Source organism: Aulonocara stuartgranti (genome assembly GCF_965226115.1).
Source record: "Aulonocara stuartgranti genome assembly, chromosome: 13".
In the NCBI taxonomy this organism is placed as follows: domain Eukaryota; kingdom Metazoa; phylum Chordata; class Actinopteri; order Cichliformes; family Cichlidae; genus Aulonocara; species Aulonocara stuartgranti.
The window spans coordinates 7,519,878-7,534,143 of record NC_138949.1 but is presented as its reverse complement, the minus strand read 5'-3'; the positions used below and the strand labels follow the sequence as shown (position 1 = coordinate 7,534,143).

Below are 14,266 nucleotides of genomic sequence, written 5' to 3'. Positions count from 1 at the left end.
ATCAGACCAGACAATGTGTTGATGCATGCTCAATAATCGGTAAGAAAATCCCCAAACGTATTCAGACCAGACAATGTTTTTTTTTCTTTCTATTTTCCAGTTCTGGTGATCCATTTTCATTACAGCCTCTGTTTCCTGTCTGATAATCTGATACAAGTGGCACCCTTAGTAGTCTTCCACTGCTGTAACATTCAAGGCTGGATGTGTTGTGGATTCGGAGATGCTCTTCTGCACACCCTGGTTGTAACGAGCAGTTATTAGAGTTACTGTTGCCCTAATATCAGCTCAGAGCAGTCTGGTCTTTTCCTCTGACCTTTGACATGAGCTCATGCCTCATTTGAATCACCATTGAACTTCAGCAGGCTATCTTGACCATGTCTACATGCCTAAATATACCGATTTACTGCCATTTGATTAGCTGATTAGATATCAAACAGGTGTACCTAACAAAGTCACCAGGGAATATATGTCATGCTAATTTAAAGCAGAGCTGCAGACAGTTACATTATTCAAATAGAGTTCAAATACGTCCAATATTATCACGAACACTAACCTATTTGAATATTGAGGTATTTTTCCTCTTATTAAAAACCAAAGTCAAATAAATGACCATGTTTACTCATTAACACCACCCGTATCTGACTAACCAAACTGATCCCCTTATGCCATCCCTTAAATGTCAGCATCATGTGCTAGTTTGTTGCACCTCACACATTTCACTACAGCTGTCTGAGCTCTAACCTTCTTCTTTCAAACATTCCTAATTTCTGTCTTGGACTAGGAATTTCTTTCTTATTTTCTTCCTTCGTTTGAAAATATTATAAAAAAAAGATTTTGTAAATTATTAAAAAAGGGGTTCATCCTGTATACTCTCATCAAAACAACTTGAGCCCCAAATTGAGCCTCAACAGTTCTGAGTTTAGTTTCAGGTTTGTGTTATTTTACCAAACAATTATTACTATTATTAAACAATCAACAATTATTACATATGGTAGTTGTTGCACAAGGTTTTTAAAAAAACTTTTCAAGATGAGAAATAAAAACATACTGTTACTTTGAGCACATGAACCCCAAAACCTAAAGCCAAACAGCATGTTTTCTCACAGAGTAGCTGTTTGATTTGTCAGAAAGCTCATCCTGTGACTGAGTAAAGACGGCTGTGACTTGCCCAGTTTCCCCGACTAACAGTCCATCTACTTTCCCAAGTATTTCTGAAGAGACTCAAAACAGTTTGTAGCAGTCAAGAAAACCGAGGTGATGAGGTGCAACAATGTCTGTGGTAGAACACTTTCTAAGGGATATTTTAAACATTTGGTTTGTGAGTACGTTAATGCGGGGTGACTTTCAAATATTAAAAGTTAAACTTATCTTTTTTTTTAAAACAGCTATTAATTAAATACATAAATAGCATTTCCTCATTTCCCTACAAAAAATGGTTTTATTAGTGCTGATAAACAAAATTCATTAGTCTATTTAAGTTATTATCAATTTGACATGACTGTTAATGCACATTGCTGCTAAACCGTTATTAAAATAGATAATTCATTTCCTAATAATTAAAACCATCCATTTTCATCGACTTACCCTTAATAATATTAATGTAAAGACACTTTACGAGGAGCTTCACGTCATGTCGAGTCCAGCGCTTCTTTATCTGCTGTTATTCCTCTGAAGAAAATGCTAATTCATGGCTTAAAACGATGAATTTCTGTCTTTCCCAGAGGTTTTCATTGCGCTTCTCGGGCAAAGTTGGCGAAGGGCTGGCGTTTCTTTTAAAGGTGTGGCTTCATCAAAAACGTCCAATCAAAAACTAGGTAGGAGTTGCTCAGCCGCGCCGGAAAGGAACGTCTGCCTTTGATTGACGTGTGTCATCCACCAATAAAAATCCCGAGCGCCACTTCTCGGGTAGCTCAGTTTCTGAGGGCGGGCTCAGACATTTTGTCGGAAGTGACGTCTACTATGTGCGGCATGGCCCCATGAGCGTCAGGCATGCGACAACACCATAGAAAGCTCAAAAGGTTTGGTGTCAAAGTAAAAGTTTGCTGACATAAAAGTACACATTCAGAGTCTGAAAGTCAAAATTTTGATTTTTACATTTAAATAAAAACAAAAATATTGCTAAAGGTCACATATAATCTTTATTTTGTTTGTTTTATTGGGCACGATATTTAATGGGTGTTTTATTCTGAAAAAACGTTTCGGAAGTAAGAGGTTTTAGTGCTGCTTGACACTATTCACAGCTACCAGCTGAAGCTGAAGGGCTCAAGTGAGTAAAGCACATGCTGAACAGAGTTAAATGCTTTTTACATTTAATTTTGCGGGCGTGTAGAGCTGCTCTAGTAAAGCCGCGGTTTGTTGTTTTGTTGTTTGAGGGTTTGTTGTATCGGTCTTGCCTTTCATTTTGCACGTGTATTCAGTCTCGAGCAGCTAGCAGTAGTTGGCTAACATCTAGCAGCAAGAATTTCAAGCAGTAAATAAGCTCCTATTTTGTTTGGTTGTTTCTAAATTATGTTTGTATGTTTGCTCCTCACACAGAGGCAGAGCCATGGTAGTGAAAAAGAAGACTTCCAAAGTGGAGGCTGTGGCGCTGGATGAGGAGAAACTGCACAAGCTGTTAGGTAAGGGAGTAAAAGTACAAATAACTGTGCCTAAAAAGTTATTATAACAGTAAATAAGTCTCATCATACATTGCAGGTAGAGCAGTCACTGTGTGTACCCTTCATTGGATGTTACGCATGTCTTATAATATTTATTTTGACCTTTTCCCAGCATCCCTCTCGGTTGATGGAGGAGAAGATGGAGTCAGGCAGGTTGCCCAAACCCTGCAGTCCTGTTTGGAGCTGACAGAGCCGGTGCAGCAGATCCAGCTGGTTAAAAAGGTCTGTCTGGTATAGAACGGTATGAATAGTGTGATAAATGGACTGGTTCTTATATAGTGCTTTTCTACTCTGCTTGAGCATTCAATGCAACTAAGACTAAGATATCCAAGCAAGATGTTAGCTGCAGATCGTTTAGGTCTAGTAAGTGGTAAAGTGGAACAGACGTGTGAGATCAGCGTATGTCGGTCTCTCCGATACTTACACGTCCCATGTTTCCTGCTTCCAAGACCTCAGCTGTTCACTTGCTGCCTGATTCATCCCACCCTTTGATAGGTACCACTGTAAATGAGATCATAAATGTTTTCACTTCTCCAGGTTTTAATGTTTGTTTTCCATACTTCATCAGGCAGGGTCCCAGCTGGAGGCACTGAGTGATGAGCAAATGGGCGGAGTTCTTTTAGATGCTTGTCTACACACGCTAGCTGTGGTCTACACCTCCCTGCAGTCCAAGAACCCCCTCCGAAGAGCCATTGCAAGGTAGACATATGCTTCATTTTCTTCTATATTCATTTGTGGACAAGCTGAGCCTGAGCAGCTGTTTATTTGTGGTTTTAAGGGAGAAGATGTAAAGAGGCCATAGTAGCTGATTTATCTTTTCTCTTATGTGTCTGTTTGTTCTTCGTCAATTCTGAGGCCCTCAGATAAATAACTTGTCTGTGTTGCACTTCTCAGTGCCTTGGGTTCAGTACCAGCTTGGCTTCAGGAGCAGACTGTGAGCTGCTTGGCTGGTTGCTTGTCTGATTGTCTTTCCAGCACGTATTCAGACCGGTATCCCCACATCGTCGACTCCATCACTGCCTGTCTGGATGGCTTCCCTCTCGGTTAGTGGTTACTTTTGCTCTTTGTGTGATCACTGCTAATATCAAACAACAGTTCATGTGCTATAAATAAGTACCAATCACGGCAAAATTGTACATCTACAGGTGAGAGCTGCATTAACAAACTATTACCGGAAGGTTAGTATCCACCTTATTTTAACCTGCTTTAACTTCATGTATTTTTGAGGAAAGCTAATGTCTCAATCTCATCCCGTTGAGTCCTCTTCTCTTGTGTAGTTTTGCAGTTCCTTCACAAGGCGCTGAGTGAATACCTTCATCAAAACAGGTATGGAGGCATGCTCTTATCCCTCAAATCACACTTCCAGTCTCTTTCATTGATTGGACTCTAGCTGGTGCTCATTGATTTCAATATTTTGTAGGTTTATATCCTCTGTGTAAACATTGATACATGAGAAAAATCTTACCAGCCTTGTATTTGTATCAAATTGTGTGCCTCTGTCGCCCTCTGCTGTTTTCCCAGTGGTCTTGTAGGACGCCACATTGCCCAGGCTCAGCTGATGCAGTCCTGTCTAGCTGCAGTGAAGACCTCCATGCTGGTCGTCCAGAGGTCTCAGGACACGATCAGCGTGGTTTTACAGGCCCAACAGGACTGCTGCAGGCTGCAGGACACACTGGGTGACCTCTTGGGCTGCTACATACACATCCTCACTGATGGTAAGAAAGTTAGGAATTAACAAGACGAGCAGAGAACAAACAGCTGGAAGCAAACATGCAGATCCACCATCATCTCACTGGAAAACAGGCAGCTGTCCTCATCAGTCACTGAATCCAAGACCTTTTCACTTAGATTTTAGGTATTCATTTTGTGTCACAGGTGTAGATTTCAGTGGGAGGGAGGATACAGATCCCAGTTCTACCTTCTAGCTTTGACCACACACACTATGGTGTCCATGTGACCCTGTCCCCTCTCCCACCCTGAATGTGGCAACTGTTCCCTGTGAGATTATCAGGATTTGGTATAACTCAGGATCCAGGCTCAGAAAAGTACTTTGGGCAGGTTGATGAACTAATCAAATACTGTTTCCAACAATCCGTGTGTTACGTCCCCACTTAAAAGCTAGGCGATGAGGGTGGGGGACAGTAACAGTTAGATCCAGGTGGAATGAAAAGAACACCAGGCAGAGGTATTTAATATAAAATAGATCTTTATTGTAGGCAAACACCTCAATCATATAAATGGCAACAACAAAAGGAGACAGCACCGCTGCTTTAATGAGAAATCAGGGAGGTTAACCCAAAGTGGTAATGACCACTTCAACAAAGGAAGCAACAATAAGGCTTCAACAGAAAGAGACAGCAACGCTGCTAGCAAACAATATCCAGGCAGGCCACACAAACTAATGAAGGCTGCCGTCACTCATGGGCAATCACTGCTCAGTTAAGCACTACTCATAAAGAGCCACACACCAGACGGCTGGCCACACGCAGCAGGCTGTTCCACACCTAAGCCAGTAGCACACTCTGACCAGCACAGAGGAAATCCACCAGAAACCTCTCCCTCCTCTTCCACACTGCTCTTCTCAAGCTTATATCACCCCTGAGGGTAATTGGTTGTAACGAGAGCAGATGAGCAGCAGGTGTGACCTAAAGGAGAAGGCAGGGGCAGAGGGAGGGGCCAGAACGAAGGAGGAGGAGAGGGAGAAGACAACACCACGCCCACACATTCCCACAGCCTCCCAGGATGTAACACCGTGAAACAAGTTCAGTTGTGATGCAAACAGGCTGAAGCGAACCTTTAATAGTGCGTTTTCTTTCTTGATTTCAGTCACAGCAAGGACTAACATAGAGAGGGTGTTCGTAGTGCAATTCAGAACAATGAGAGAAAGTGACACTGTTGATGTTTGTGTGTATTCAGGGCCGCGTGTGCAAAAAAACCATCATAGGATTCTAACATTTAGCTCAAGCAGCCTCTGTTCTACTGAACAAAGTTATCACAACACCAGTGAAGGCATCATCACTGCTGTAGTTTATGGACGCACACACACACACTGTAGCTATGCAGGTAAAGCTTAATTGATTTATAAACATGGAATACATTTTTTTTTCATTGATTTGTCTCTACTCTGTTCTTCTTCCTGTCTTTAGAGGAGTTCATCCAGTCTGTCCAGAGCACAGCTGGCATGGCTGTGGTGTTATTGATCAGGTCTGTTATGGGCTCTGGAGACGATGTTGCATCAGTGGTGAGTGAAAGGGACTTTTATCACTCTATGTATACCATATAACACTAATAAATTACAATTGTAGTGTTTCTTCATATACAAATCTAAACTTAAGTAGTACCTTTTTTCAGATAAAAATTATATTGAGCTGCTGTAGTCCCTCAATACTGGGTCTCATACTGTCAAATTATTTATAAGGTTTTTTCATTGAAATTAATGAGTTATTTCTGTGTTGTTGTTGTTTTTCCTTCTGTAAGCAATAATGTATAACATTATTGCTTACAGAAGGAAGTACCAAAATCAGTCAGGTTCTTGCTTCTTACTGTCCTTCTGCTAAGTCAAATATTTGATATCTTGCAGTAATATTTGATTCTTCTCTGGGCCTTGACTCGCAGTAAAGTCTTTGTCTTGTTCCTGTTTCTTTCATTTAAGGAAAAATTGTTCATGCATTTGTGTCATCGCGTTTAGATTCTTGTAATGTCCTGTTTACCAGCTTGGACAAATCATCCCTTTCTCACCTCCAATCTATACAAAATGCATTAGTCAGACTACTATCTCGTTCTAGCAAGCGTGCTCCCATTACTTCAATTTTATATTCTTTACCCAATTCAGGGCTCTAGAGTGCGACCAATTTGGTCGCAAATGCGATCAAACTTTTCAGTGGTGCGACTAAAAATAAATATTTGGTCGCACCTGTGTGGAAAAAAAAAAAAAAAAATTCATTCGCTTATTACCCACCAGTCTACCGTTGTTTACAGCGCTGTCTTTTTCTTTTTTCACTTAAATGACCTCGGACAAGAAAGCCTAATTTCTGCTGTTCAATACTGAAGAAATTTAAACTTCTTAAAATTATGCAAAATTGCAGAATATTTATATGGTTATCTGCTATAAAAAGCCAGACCAGGAAAATCTCCTTCATGTTTTTCTGTTTTATTCTCAGTAACTTTCACACAAAGGCATCTGCTGTGATGTTCACAATTCTGATGAAGTCTCACATGTATCAGTACTGATACATGATCAGAATTATAATATTTCTGACTGTCTGAGGCTAAATTGAATCGAATCAGGACTTTGAGAACCTGAATCGAATGGATTATAGAAATCAGTGATGATACTCAGCCCTAGTGAGCAGCCTAGGCCTGACAGAAGTGGATGTACTGTAGCTGTGGGTAATAAGAAAAGATGAAAAGAACTATTGATAACTTTTTTGTTAAGTTAAGGCCTGATCTGTCTGAAATTCATAGCCAGTGCTCTGACACGGTGCCATCAATCTTTGAATGCTGAAAAAGCACAGTGTATCCAGGAAACACATTATATGCTGCGATAAATGCACTGCCCAAGTGTCCCCTCTCCCCACGGCCTTTCAGCAGCAGACAGCAGCAAACAGGTCGTCAGAGGAGGCCGAGATGATGATTAAGTTTTTAACATTTTCTACAATATTGACAAAGCACTTTAAGCACAAGTTTGTTTGTTAATAATTTAGAAATTAATATTGTCTGTATGGACCCCCCCCCCCCCCCCCCCCAAAAAGAAAGTGCACATGTAAAACTGCGGTGTTAAGCGATGCGGTTGAAAAATTTGAGTGTGCCTAACTTTTGTGCCGGTACGCCTAAATTTTTAAAGTTAGGCGTACCGGTGCGCCCATGTCAAAAAGTTAGTCTAGAGCCCTGCAATTGATTTTAGAATTCGTTTTAAAACTCTTATTTTAACATACAGAGCACTAAACGGCCAGGCCCCAGATTATTTATTCAAGCTTCTTACAAAAGACACTGCTGCTCGCTGTCTCCGCTCACAGAGTTTGAAGATGAGAGGGGACAGAGCCTTTCAGGCTGTGGAACAGTTTACCACCACAGCTCCGTTTGGTTGACTCTGTGGAATCCTTTAGAAGGCAGTTAAAAACTTTACTGTTTAAACAAGCTTTCTGTTGATCAATGCTTTTTAGGTTGTTTTTTTCTTCAAATAATTTTATTTACATTGAACCTTTTATATTGTGTATATTGTCTGTTTTGTTACTTAACATTCTGTTTATTTTAATCTTTGTTTACAGCGCTTTGTGACTGCCTGTCTATGTAAAGCGCTTAATAAATAAACTTTACTTACTTAGATTGCAATTATAGTAAAATAAAATGTTTATTTATGTTTGTGAACTGCATTAAATAATGAAATCATAGATTCTGGCTATAAAGGGGATCTTTTATGCTGTGTGTAGGTGTGCAGTTTGCTGCGTAGCTCTGTGCAGGATTTGGATTCGGCTCCTCAGTGGCTCAAGCAGAGGTGTGAGGGTCTGTGCAGCGGCGGACGCCCACCGGGTGTCTCTCTGTATCTGTGTCACGGTGCCCTTGCTATGCTGAGCTGGAAGGCTGCCCTACCAGGACCACAGTGGGAACAGCTGCTGCTGCTGGTCCCAAACACACTGCTGGATCTAGATGTTAGGTAGCTCTGCTCTGATACCCAATTTCTATTCTCAATATTTTTCCAGATTCTGATGAAATGGAATGTGCTGGGATGCAGTTTACAACTTTTATTTTAAGTTTTGCTTTTGTTTTTTTTCCTTTCAATAGTATAAAGGAGTCGAGTACAGCCATGGTGGTGGCTCGGGTCCTGACTCTGTGGAGTGGGGCTGCCCTGGATTGCCTGAAGGGGCAGACACAGTTGTGTCCTCCCAGCCTCCAGCAATCCCTGAGTGGAGGCTCTGACCTACAGCGACACCTGCTGGAGCACATCTACTCCCACTGGGAGCATCCGCTGGATGGTGTCCGCCACCAAACCCGGTCCTTGTTCCGCAACCACCTCCTCATCCATCAGCACACCAGCCCGTCCGTCTCTGACCCCATCGAGGATCCGTACATCACCGACCTGACTCATAATCTACTAGGGCTTGAGTGGCATATGAGGGGTAAGTTTGGCTCCTTAGGCTGCCTGGTGGAGCTCTATGGGGCAGGGTATCTGCTTAACATCCAGCCCCAATTGCCTTCATGTCTCCTGGGTTTGATGGGTGACCAGACCTTAGCTCCGTATGCCAGCGACCTACTGGAAAGGCTGTTTGTCAGCCACAAGGCACAGCTGACGAGAGAGGCTGGTGCAGCAGCGGGAGAGGCGGAGGCTTGGATGGAGTGCTGGCACCAGACGTGGGTAACTCCTCTGCTGCATGTGTTGTGCCAATCCAGGCTGGACCAAACAACGTACATCCTGGACTACTTCCTCCCCAAGCTGCTACGCTGTAGCCCCTCCAGTCTGGCACACATGGTGCAGGCCCTGCAGGACATGGCACCCACAGGTAAAGACTTGCATGTCCTTTACATCTGCAGCTGTTTTCACTCAACCCTTATTTCTCAAATGCATATTAATGTCTCTCAGCTTGACAAACTGTTATGAATGCAGTCAAAGAGTATATTCTATTGCAGTCCCAAATAATAAGCCATAATATTATTCTGCTATTTTGCTGTTCTTATTAGGTTCTGCTGGCAGCAGAGGAGCTCTAGGCGCTCTGATGACGTGCCTACGGGCAGCCAGGGCCCAGGGAGTCATACCGTCCACAGAGGGTGGTCTGTGGGGAGGACTAGTGCCGCTGTCCCTGCTCCAACAAGCTCTGATACACAAACATGATCAGGTAAGTCTGTCTGTGTCCTCAAAGCAGATGCAAGTGTTGCAAGTGTTCTTATGCATTCATCTCTCACTGTTCAGGTGAGGATGGATGCTTTGGGCTTGGTGTGTGAGAGCCACCGCAGCACAGAGGTTCTGACCTCACAGGAAATGGACCTGATCCGCCACTTCCTCCTGCCCAACCTCAACAGCCAGTCACCAGGCATCAGACAGCAAACAGTCAGCCTGCTAAAGAAGGTTAGCAGCCTTACACCCGAGGCTGTCTTTAATGTTTGGAAATGCTTTTGCTGAGCAGAGCAGGCTGTGGATTTACGTGGAGGAAAACATTGAAATCGGCACTTAATGAAACTTTGAATGTTCTGCTACACAGCTGCTCTGCAGGGTGAAGGACAGCACTCAGCTGCTGCAGAAGAGACTGAGCCAGAAGAGAGACCAGGACGAGGGAGACACAGACCAACACACTCTACGTCAGTACAAGGTAAACCACACACTCAGTTGTTTTGTTTTTTTTTCCAATAGTGTTGATATTTTTGTCTGATGAATTTATTTGTCTTGTTGCAGGCGTTCCTGTGCTGGCTGTGTGAAAGGCTGCTGGAAGTTTTGCTCCCTGGAGCCTCTTTTTCTAAATGCCTCACGTCTCTGCATCTGCTGGGTCTGCTGGGTCAGCTCTTTAGCTTCAGCACTGGTACATCAGCTGCTCGCTAGTCACCGTTTTGACTAAATTGCTCACTACACTGAACTAAAACTTCACTGATGTGTAAATATGCTGTATTAGACTCCAAGGATTACATGCATGTTAATCAGGATTTGAGGCCTTATTTCAAGATCCCAAATAGTGTAGCTTTGCATGATTCAGAGTTCAAAATAATCCATATTATTCTAACTGGGCCTTGGTACAGCTTCTCTGTTCATCTGAAACCAGCTGTTTTAACTCCTCTCCCTCTAACTGAGCCGCCTTTGTAGACAGAAACACAAAGAAAGTTAGTGCTGTGCTTAGAGCTGAGAGGACCGTATAGGACGGGGGTTGGCAACCCTGGGCACTCGTGCCACAGCTGGCACCCGAAGGGTTAACTGATGGCACGACACACAGTGAATTAATCTGAAAGGTGCATTAAAAAATAAATGGCCGGGCCAGCGGTGCACATCGCAAATTAGCTCGCATAGACACATTAGTTGTGCTGCTTCTTAATGACGGTATCTTATCTAACAACCCAAACTACCAGATTCAACTTGTAATTGGCTAAAAATCACTTAGCCTGCTGGTGAGAGAGATGTTGTTAGCTGGCAGGTTTTTTTCAAGCGATGTTGAAATTTCCAAATTTCGACACTTCAAAAGCTTCAGGAGCTGTCCGCTCAGCGCAGCATCGGCACCGCGGACATACACGGATACATCCGAAGAGTCGAGACAGAATTCACAATGAGTTTTCTGGGCTTTCAGGTGTATGGACCAATGTTTTCTTTTCTGATCAAAGCAGAAAGCTTTAATGAGCAGCTGGATTTGTCTCGCATTAACTGGCTGAGTTAATGCGACATCGAAATGCAGCATTAAAACCTGGGCTATGTTTAACATGAGCGTTCATCATTCTAACAGTGTAAATGAGAGAAATGAATGAAAACCAGAATGAGGCCCTTAAAGTTCCTTATGGCTAAACTGCCATCTGAGACTCAACTTTTAATAAACTGTTTCAGGTGGTAAAACAGAAAGATGGTGGTGTTGGGCTCTGATATGCTGCAACAGTTTGGAGTCCAGAGCTGTGTTCAAGGACGCAGTAACAGTGATTCTTGGCACAATGCATGTATGTATGTGCCTGAACCAGCAGCTTGTCTGGTGCTGGCCAGCCTCTTTATTTTGATGCCAGCCTGGTGCTCCAGCTGCGTCAGCTGCATACTCTGCCTGTTGTCACAGACTGTCCCCTCCTGTGTTTTCTCAGAGCCTGATGTTTTCGCCCTCGGTGAAGTTGTGACCTCTACATATGCTCAGAACGTCCTCTTCTGTGTCGCCAGCAATTTCCTGGAAGTCAAACAGCTCGCCTCGTCGTTAATACAGCAGCTCCCACCATCAGCTGTTGGACTTGAGGTTCTGACACGCGTCTAAATAAAAGTTTCTGTTACTTCAAAAACAAAAAACTTTTTTTTCTTAGATTTTTGTAATTCTTGTTTTTGTTTAGTGCAGACATTGATCTCTGGTCTCTTTGTTTCCAGGTGCCCGAGAGGATGCGCTCCATTCTTCAGGCTGCTTTGGACCTTAGTACAAGCACCAAACCTTTTGACAGCGTTACAGCTGCCCACCTCCTCAACCTGCTGCTCCCCCAGCAACACCTGAGCCAGTCTTTGCTGCACTGCGCCCAGCAGCAAGGCCTCGATTACCAGCCTCTTTCCATACCAGCCCAGGCTTCTGATATGCTCATTTTGGAGCTCAACACTCTGGCAGGTGAGATCCACGTTTGCAGACCAGCCTCAGAATTTCATGTGCATATAGCGTATGTTGAACTGTGCTGCTTTCTGTCCTCAGTGGTTCAGTTCTTGCTGCGCTGCCTGCAGTCTGAGGTGTCGAGGGCAGAGGCATCTCTGTTGCAGGCAGCTGCTTCCTTTCCTCTCTATGGCAGAGCTCACTGCATCACTGCTGTCCTGCAGCATCTAAACACAGAGTAAGAACAAGAATTGCATCTACACAATATTCAAATTAGCCACGATCTCTTATCATGGGATTATTACATGTGTATATATGTGCGTGCGTGTGTGTGTTTAGGAGTTTGAGTCAGACTGAGCAGTGGAGATTCCTGGTGTCAGAGCTGGTTGCTGTGTGCTACAGGATGTCTGACGTGGTCTCCCCTGTAGTCCAGAGCTCCTCTCCAGAAGGACTCATCCCCATGGATAATGACTCAGGTCTTCTATGTGCAGTATAACTACAAGTCTACACTGTAGAATTCATCAGGAAAACAGTTGCTGAAATTACAAGAACCCTGGAACACAAATAGAGAAACTGTTACATGCATAACACAAAAATGACACTGAAATCAGATGAAAAAACTCCAGCTTGCCTTGTTTGTGTTTTGGACAGAGACCTCAGCAGGGCTGCAGAAGATCCTGCAGGAGATTCAGCCCAGGGACACCAACGACTTCTTCACCAGCGCAAGAGAGCTGGAGACACAGCAGGGGGACGATCACACACAGACCCCATCACTTGACACAGGTAATGTAAACATTTCCCTGGTATCTTGGCTCTTTAAGTGCAGTACCTGTGATCTCCTGGTGAGGGAAGTGTTTCATGTGGTAACTTTACACGATGCACAGTCTGGACCCTGCAAGTGCAACAAGTGCAACTTCACAGTCATAATGGAAACTGAATAGTGTTAATGTGTAACACAATCAAACAGAAATATTGAATTTGAGCACAGTATGAGACTTCCTGTTTCGACTGCATACAGAGGTTTAGTTTGCCACATTACTTAATAAGACAACCAAACCTTGCATGCATGTGCTGGCTGTAGGTGGTGAGGGCTATAGGGTGACGGCTCAGATGGTGCTGGTGTGCTGCTGGCGGACAATGAAGGAAGTGGCCATGCTGCTCGGACAGCTGTGTCAGAGCCTGCCTCTGCACTACACCAATGACAACGTGTGCACGCACACCGGGCTCATCACAGAGCAACAGGTGAGACCCCAGACACCAATGCATACACCCCTCGCATCCTACTACTGCATTTATCTCATACACAACAGAGGGTAGTTCAGCACGTTAGGTATATTACTGTTGTTGAAAATATGAAAATAAAATTGTTCTGACTGTGAACTTTTTTTATAGAAGTTTGATTAGCAGGTTATGGGCCAGGGTCAGTGATGTAAAACATCAAGTAATTGTTCATTCAAAGCTATAATTAATTATTAAGCTAGTTAAATGTGACAGTTTTCAAATGTTAGATGTTTTTAAGTTATATTACAAATCATTCAGACATTGTTAGTAATAATAGACCTTCCTGACTCTCAGTTGCAACCTGTGGAGTGATTTCTGTGTGATGCAGGTAGAATTTTTTTGCATAAATTAAAAGCATGTCATGTTTCCTGAGCGAGTTCCCTTAATATCAGTCTGTCTGTTCCTATCGGTGGAAATGAGGAACACTAGCTAACAGTAACTTAGAATGAGTTAGTCACTGATTTGAACTCAGACCATGTATTCAAAAACAGACTTGAAATGAGGACAACCAAGCAAACATGCTGTGGTTCAGATAGTATTTTGCCAGCACAATTAGCACAGGTGAGCAAATAAGCTAAGGTTAGATAGCTAGCTTCTACATCGAGCAATATGTTTGTACCAGCAGGCGAACTAACGCTCAGGAGTTATTCTGAGCGTGTGTAAAAGATAAGCTGGTAATAGTCTGGTATACTTTTCTAATAATCAGACTGTCCCTTTAAAAAAAACCAGAGTCTGAGTACCACAGTGACCTGTTTGTATTCAAAGCCCCACATATCCCACTCGTCCGTATTAACATAATGCTCCATTGTTGTTCCAAACTACGTGAAACATTGAGTCAGACTGTTGCATCGTTACCAATTAGAACCAATGCACCTGGGTGCAATAACAGAAACAAGCTGTGGAAGTGGGAAAGTATTAAGAGTCAGACAAACACTATCACCCAGTTTCCCAGACATGGATTAATTGTAGTCCTGGACAAGAAGAAAAATTCGGCTAAAAAAGACGAGGATTAAGTCATGTCTGGGAAAACAAGACAAACCATGTGAGCTTCAGTCTTTTCATATTATTTCTTGCCAGTGAAAAACTAAAATATTT

General features: G+C 43.0%; 2 protein-coding genes across 5 annotated transcripts in view; one reads left to right on the top strand and one right to left on the bottom strand.

The window, feature by feature from the left end:
- plekhh2 (pleckstrin homology domain containing, family H (with MyTH4 domain) member 2) overlaps positions 1-1,759 on the bottom strand; it is a gene marked incomplete at its 5' end in the record, with an annotated part of 39,771 nt that extends 38,012 nt beyond the window's left edge. For both annotated transcript variants that reach the window (XM_082557737.1, XM_082557736.1), the window contains one exon: positions 1,585-1,759. The remainder of the gene's footprint in view (positions 1-1,584) is intronic.
- Positions 1,760-1,959: 200 nt separating this feature from the next.
- The window catches only part of thada (THADA armadillo repeat containing), a 124,731-nt gene continuing 112,424 nt past the window's right edge, over positions 1,960-14,266 (top strand). Inside the window, exons 1-21 of one of the 3 annotated variants that reach the window (XM_082556234.1) lie at positions 1,960-2,018; positions 2,536-2,618; positions 2,770-2,879; positions 3,226-3,356; positions 3,552-3,700; positions 3,803-3,835; positions 3,935-3,983; positions 4,179-4,372; positions 5,804-5,898; positions 8,087-8,310; positions 8,439-9,154; positions 9,333-9,487; positions 9,562-9,717; positions 9,851-9,958; positions 10,042-10,165; positions 11,412-11,557; positions 11,683-11,911; positions 11,993-12,128; positions 12,230-12,366; positions 12,542-12,673; positions 12,972-13,132. In XM_082556234.1, coding sequence (XP_082412360.1) covers positions 1,990-2,018; positions 2,536-2,618; positions 2,770-2,879; positions 3,226-3,356; positions 3,552-3,700; positions 3,803-3,835; positions 3,935-3,983; positions 4,179-4,372; positions 5,804-5,898; positions 8,087-8,310; positions 8,439-9,154; positions 9,333-9,487; positions 9,562-9,717; positions 9,851-9,958; positions 10,042-10,165; positions 11,412-11,557; positions 11,683-11,911; positions 11,993-12,128; positions 12,230-12,366; positions 12,542-12,673; positions 12,972-13,132 — 3,297 coding nt within the window. In that variant the 5' untranslated portion in view covers positions 1,960-1,989. Of the gene's footprint in view, positions 2,019-2,207; positions 2,267-2,330; positions 2,351-2,535; positions 2,619-2,769; positions 2,880-3,225; positions 3,357-3,551; positions 3,701-3,802; positions 3,836-3,934; positions 3,984-4,178; positions 4,373-5,803; positions 5,899-8,086; positions 8,311-8,438; positions 9,155-9,332; positions 9,488-9,561; positions 9,718-9,850; positions 9,959-10,041; positions 10,166-11,411; positions 11,558-11,682; positions 11,912-11,992; positions 12,129-12,229; positions 12,367-12,541; positions 12,674-12,971; positions 13,133-14,266 lie in introns of those variants that run through there. The other 2 variants (XM_082556235.1, XM_082556236.1) reach the window with 2 other exon arrangements.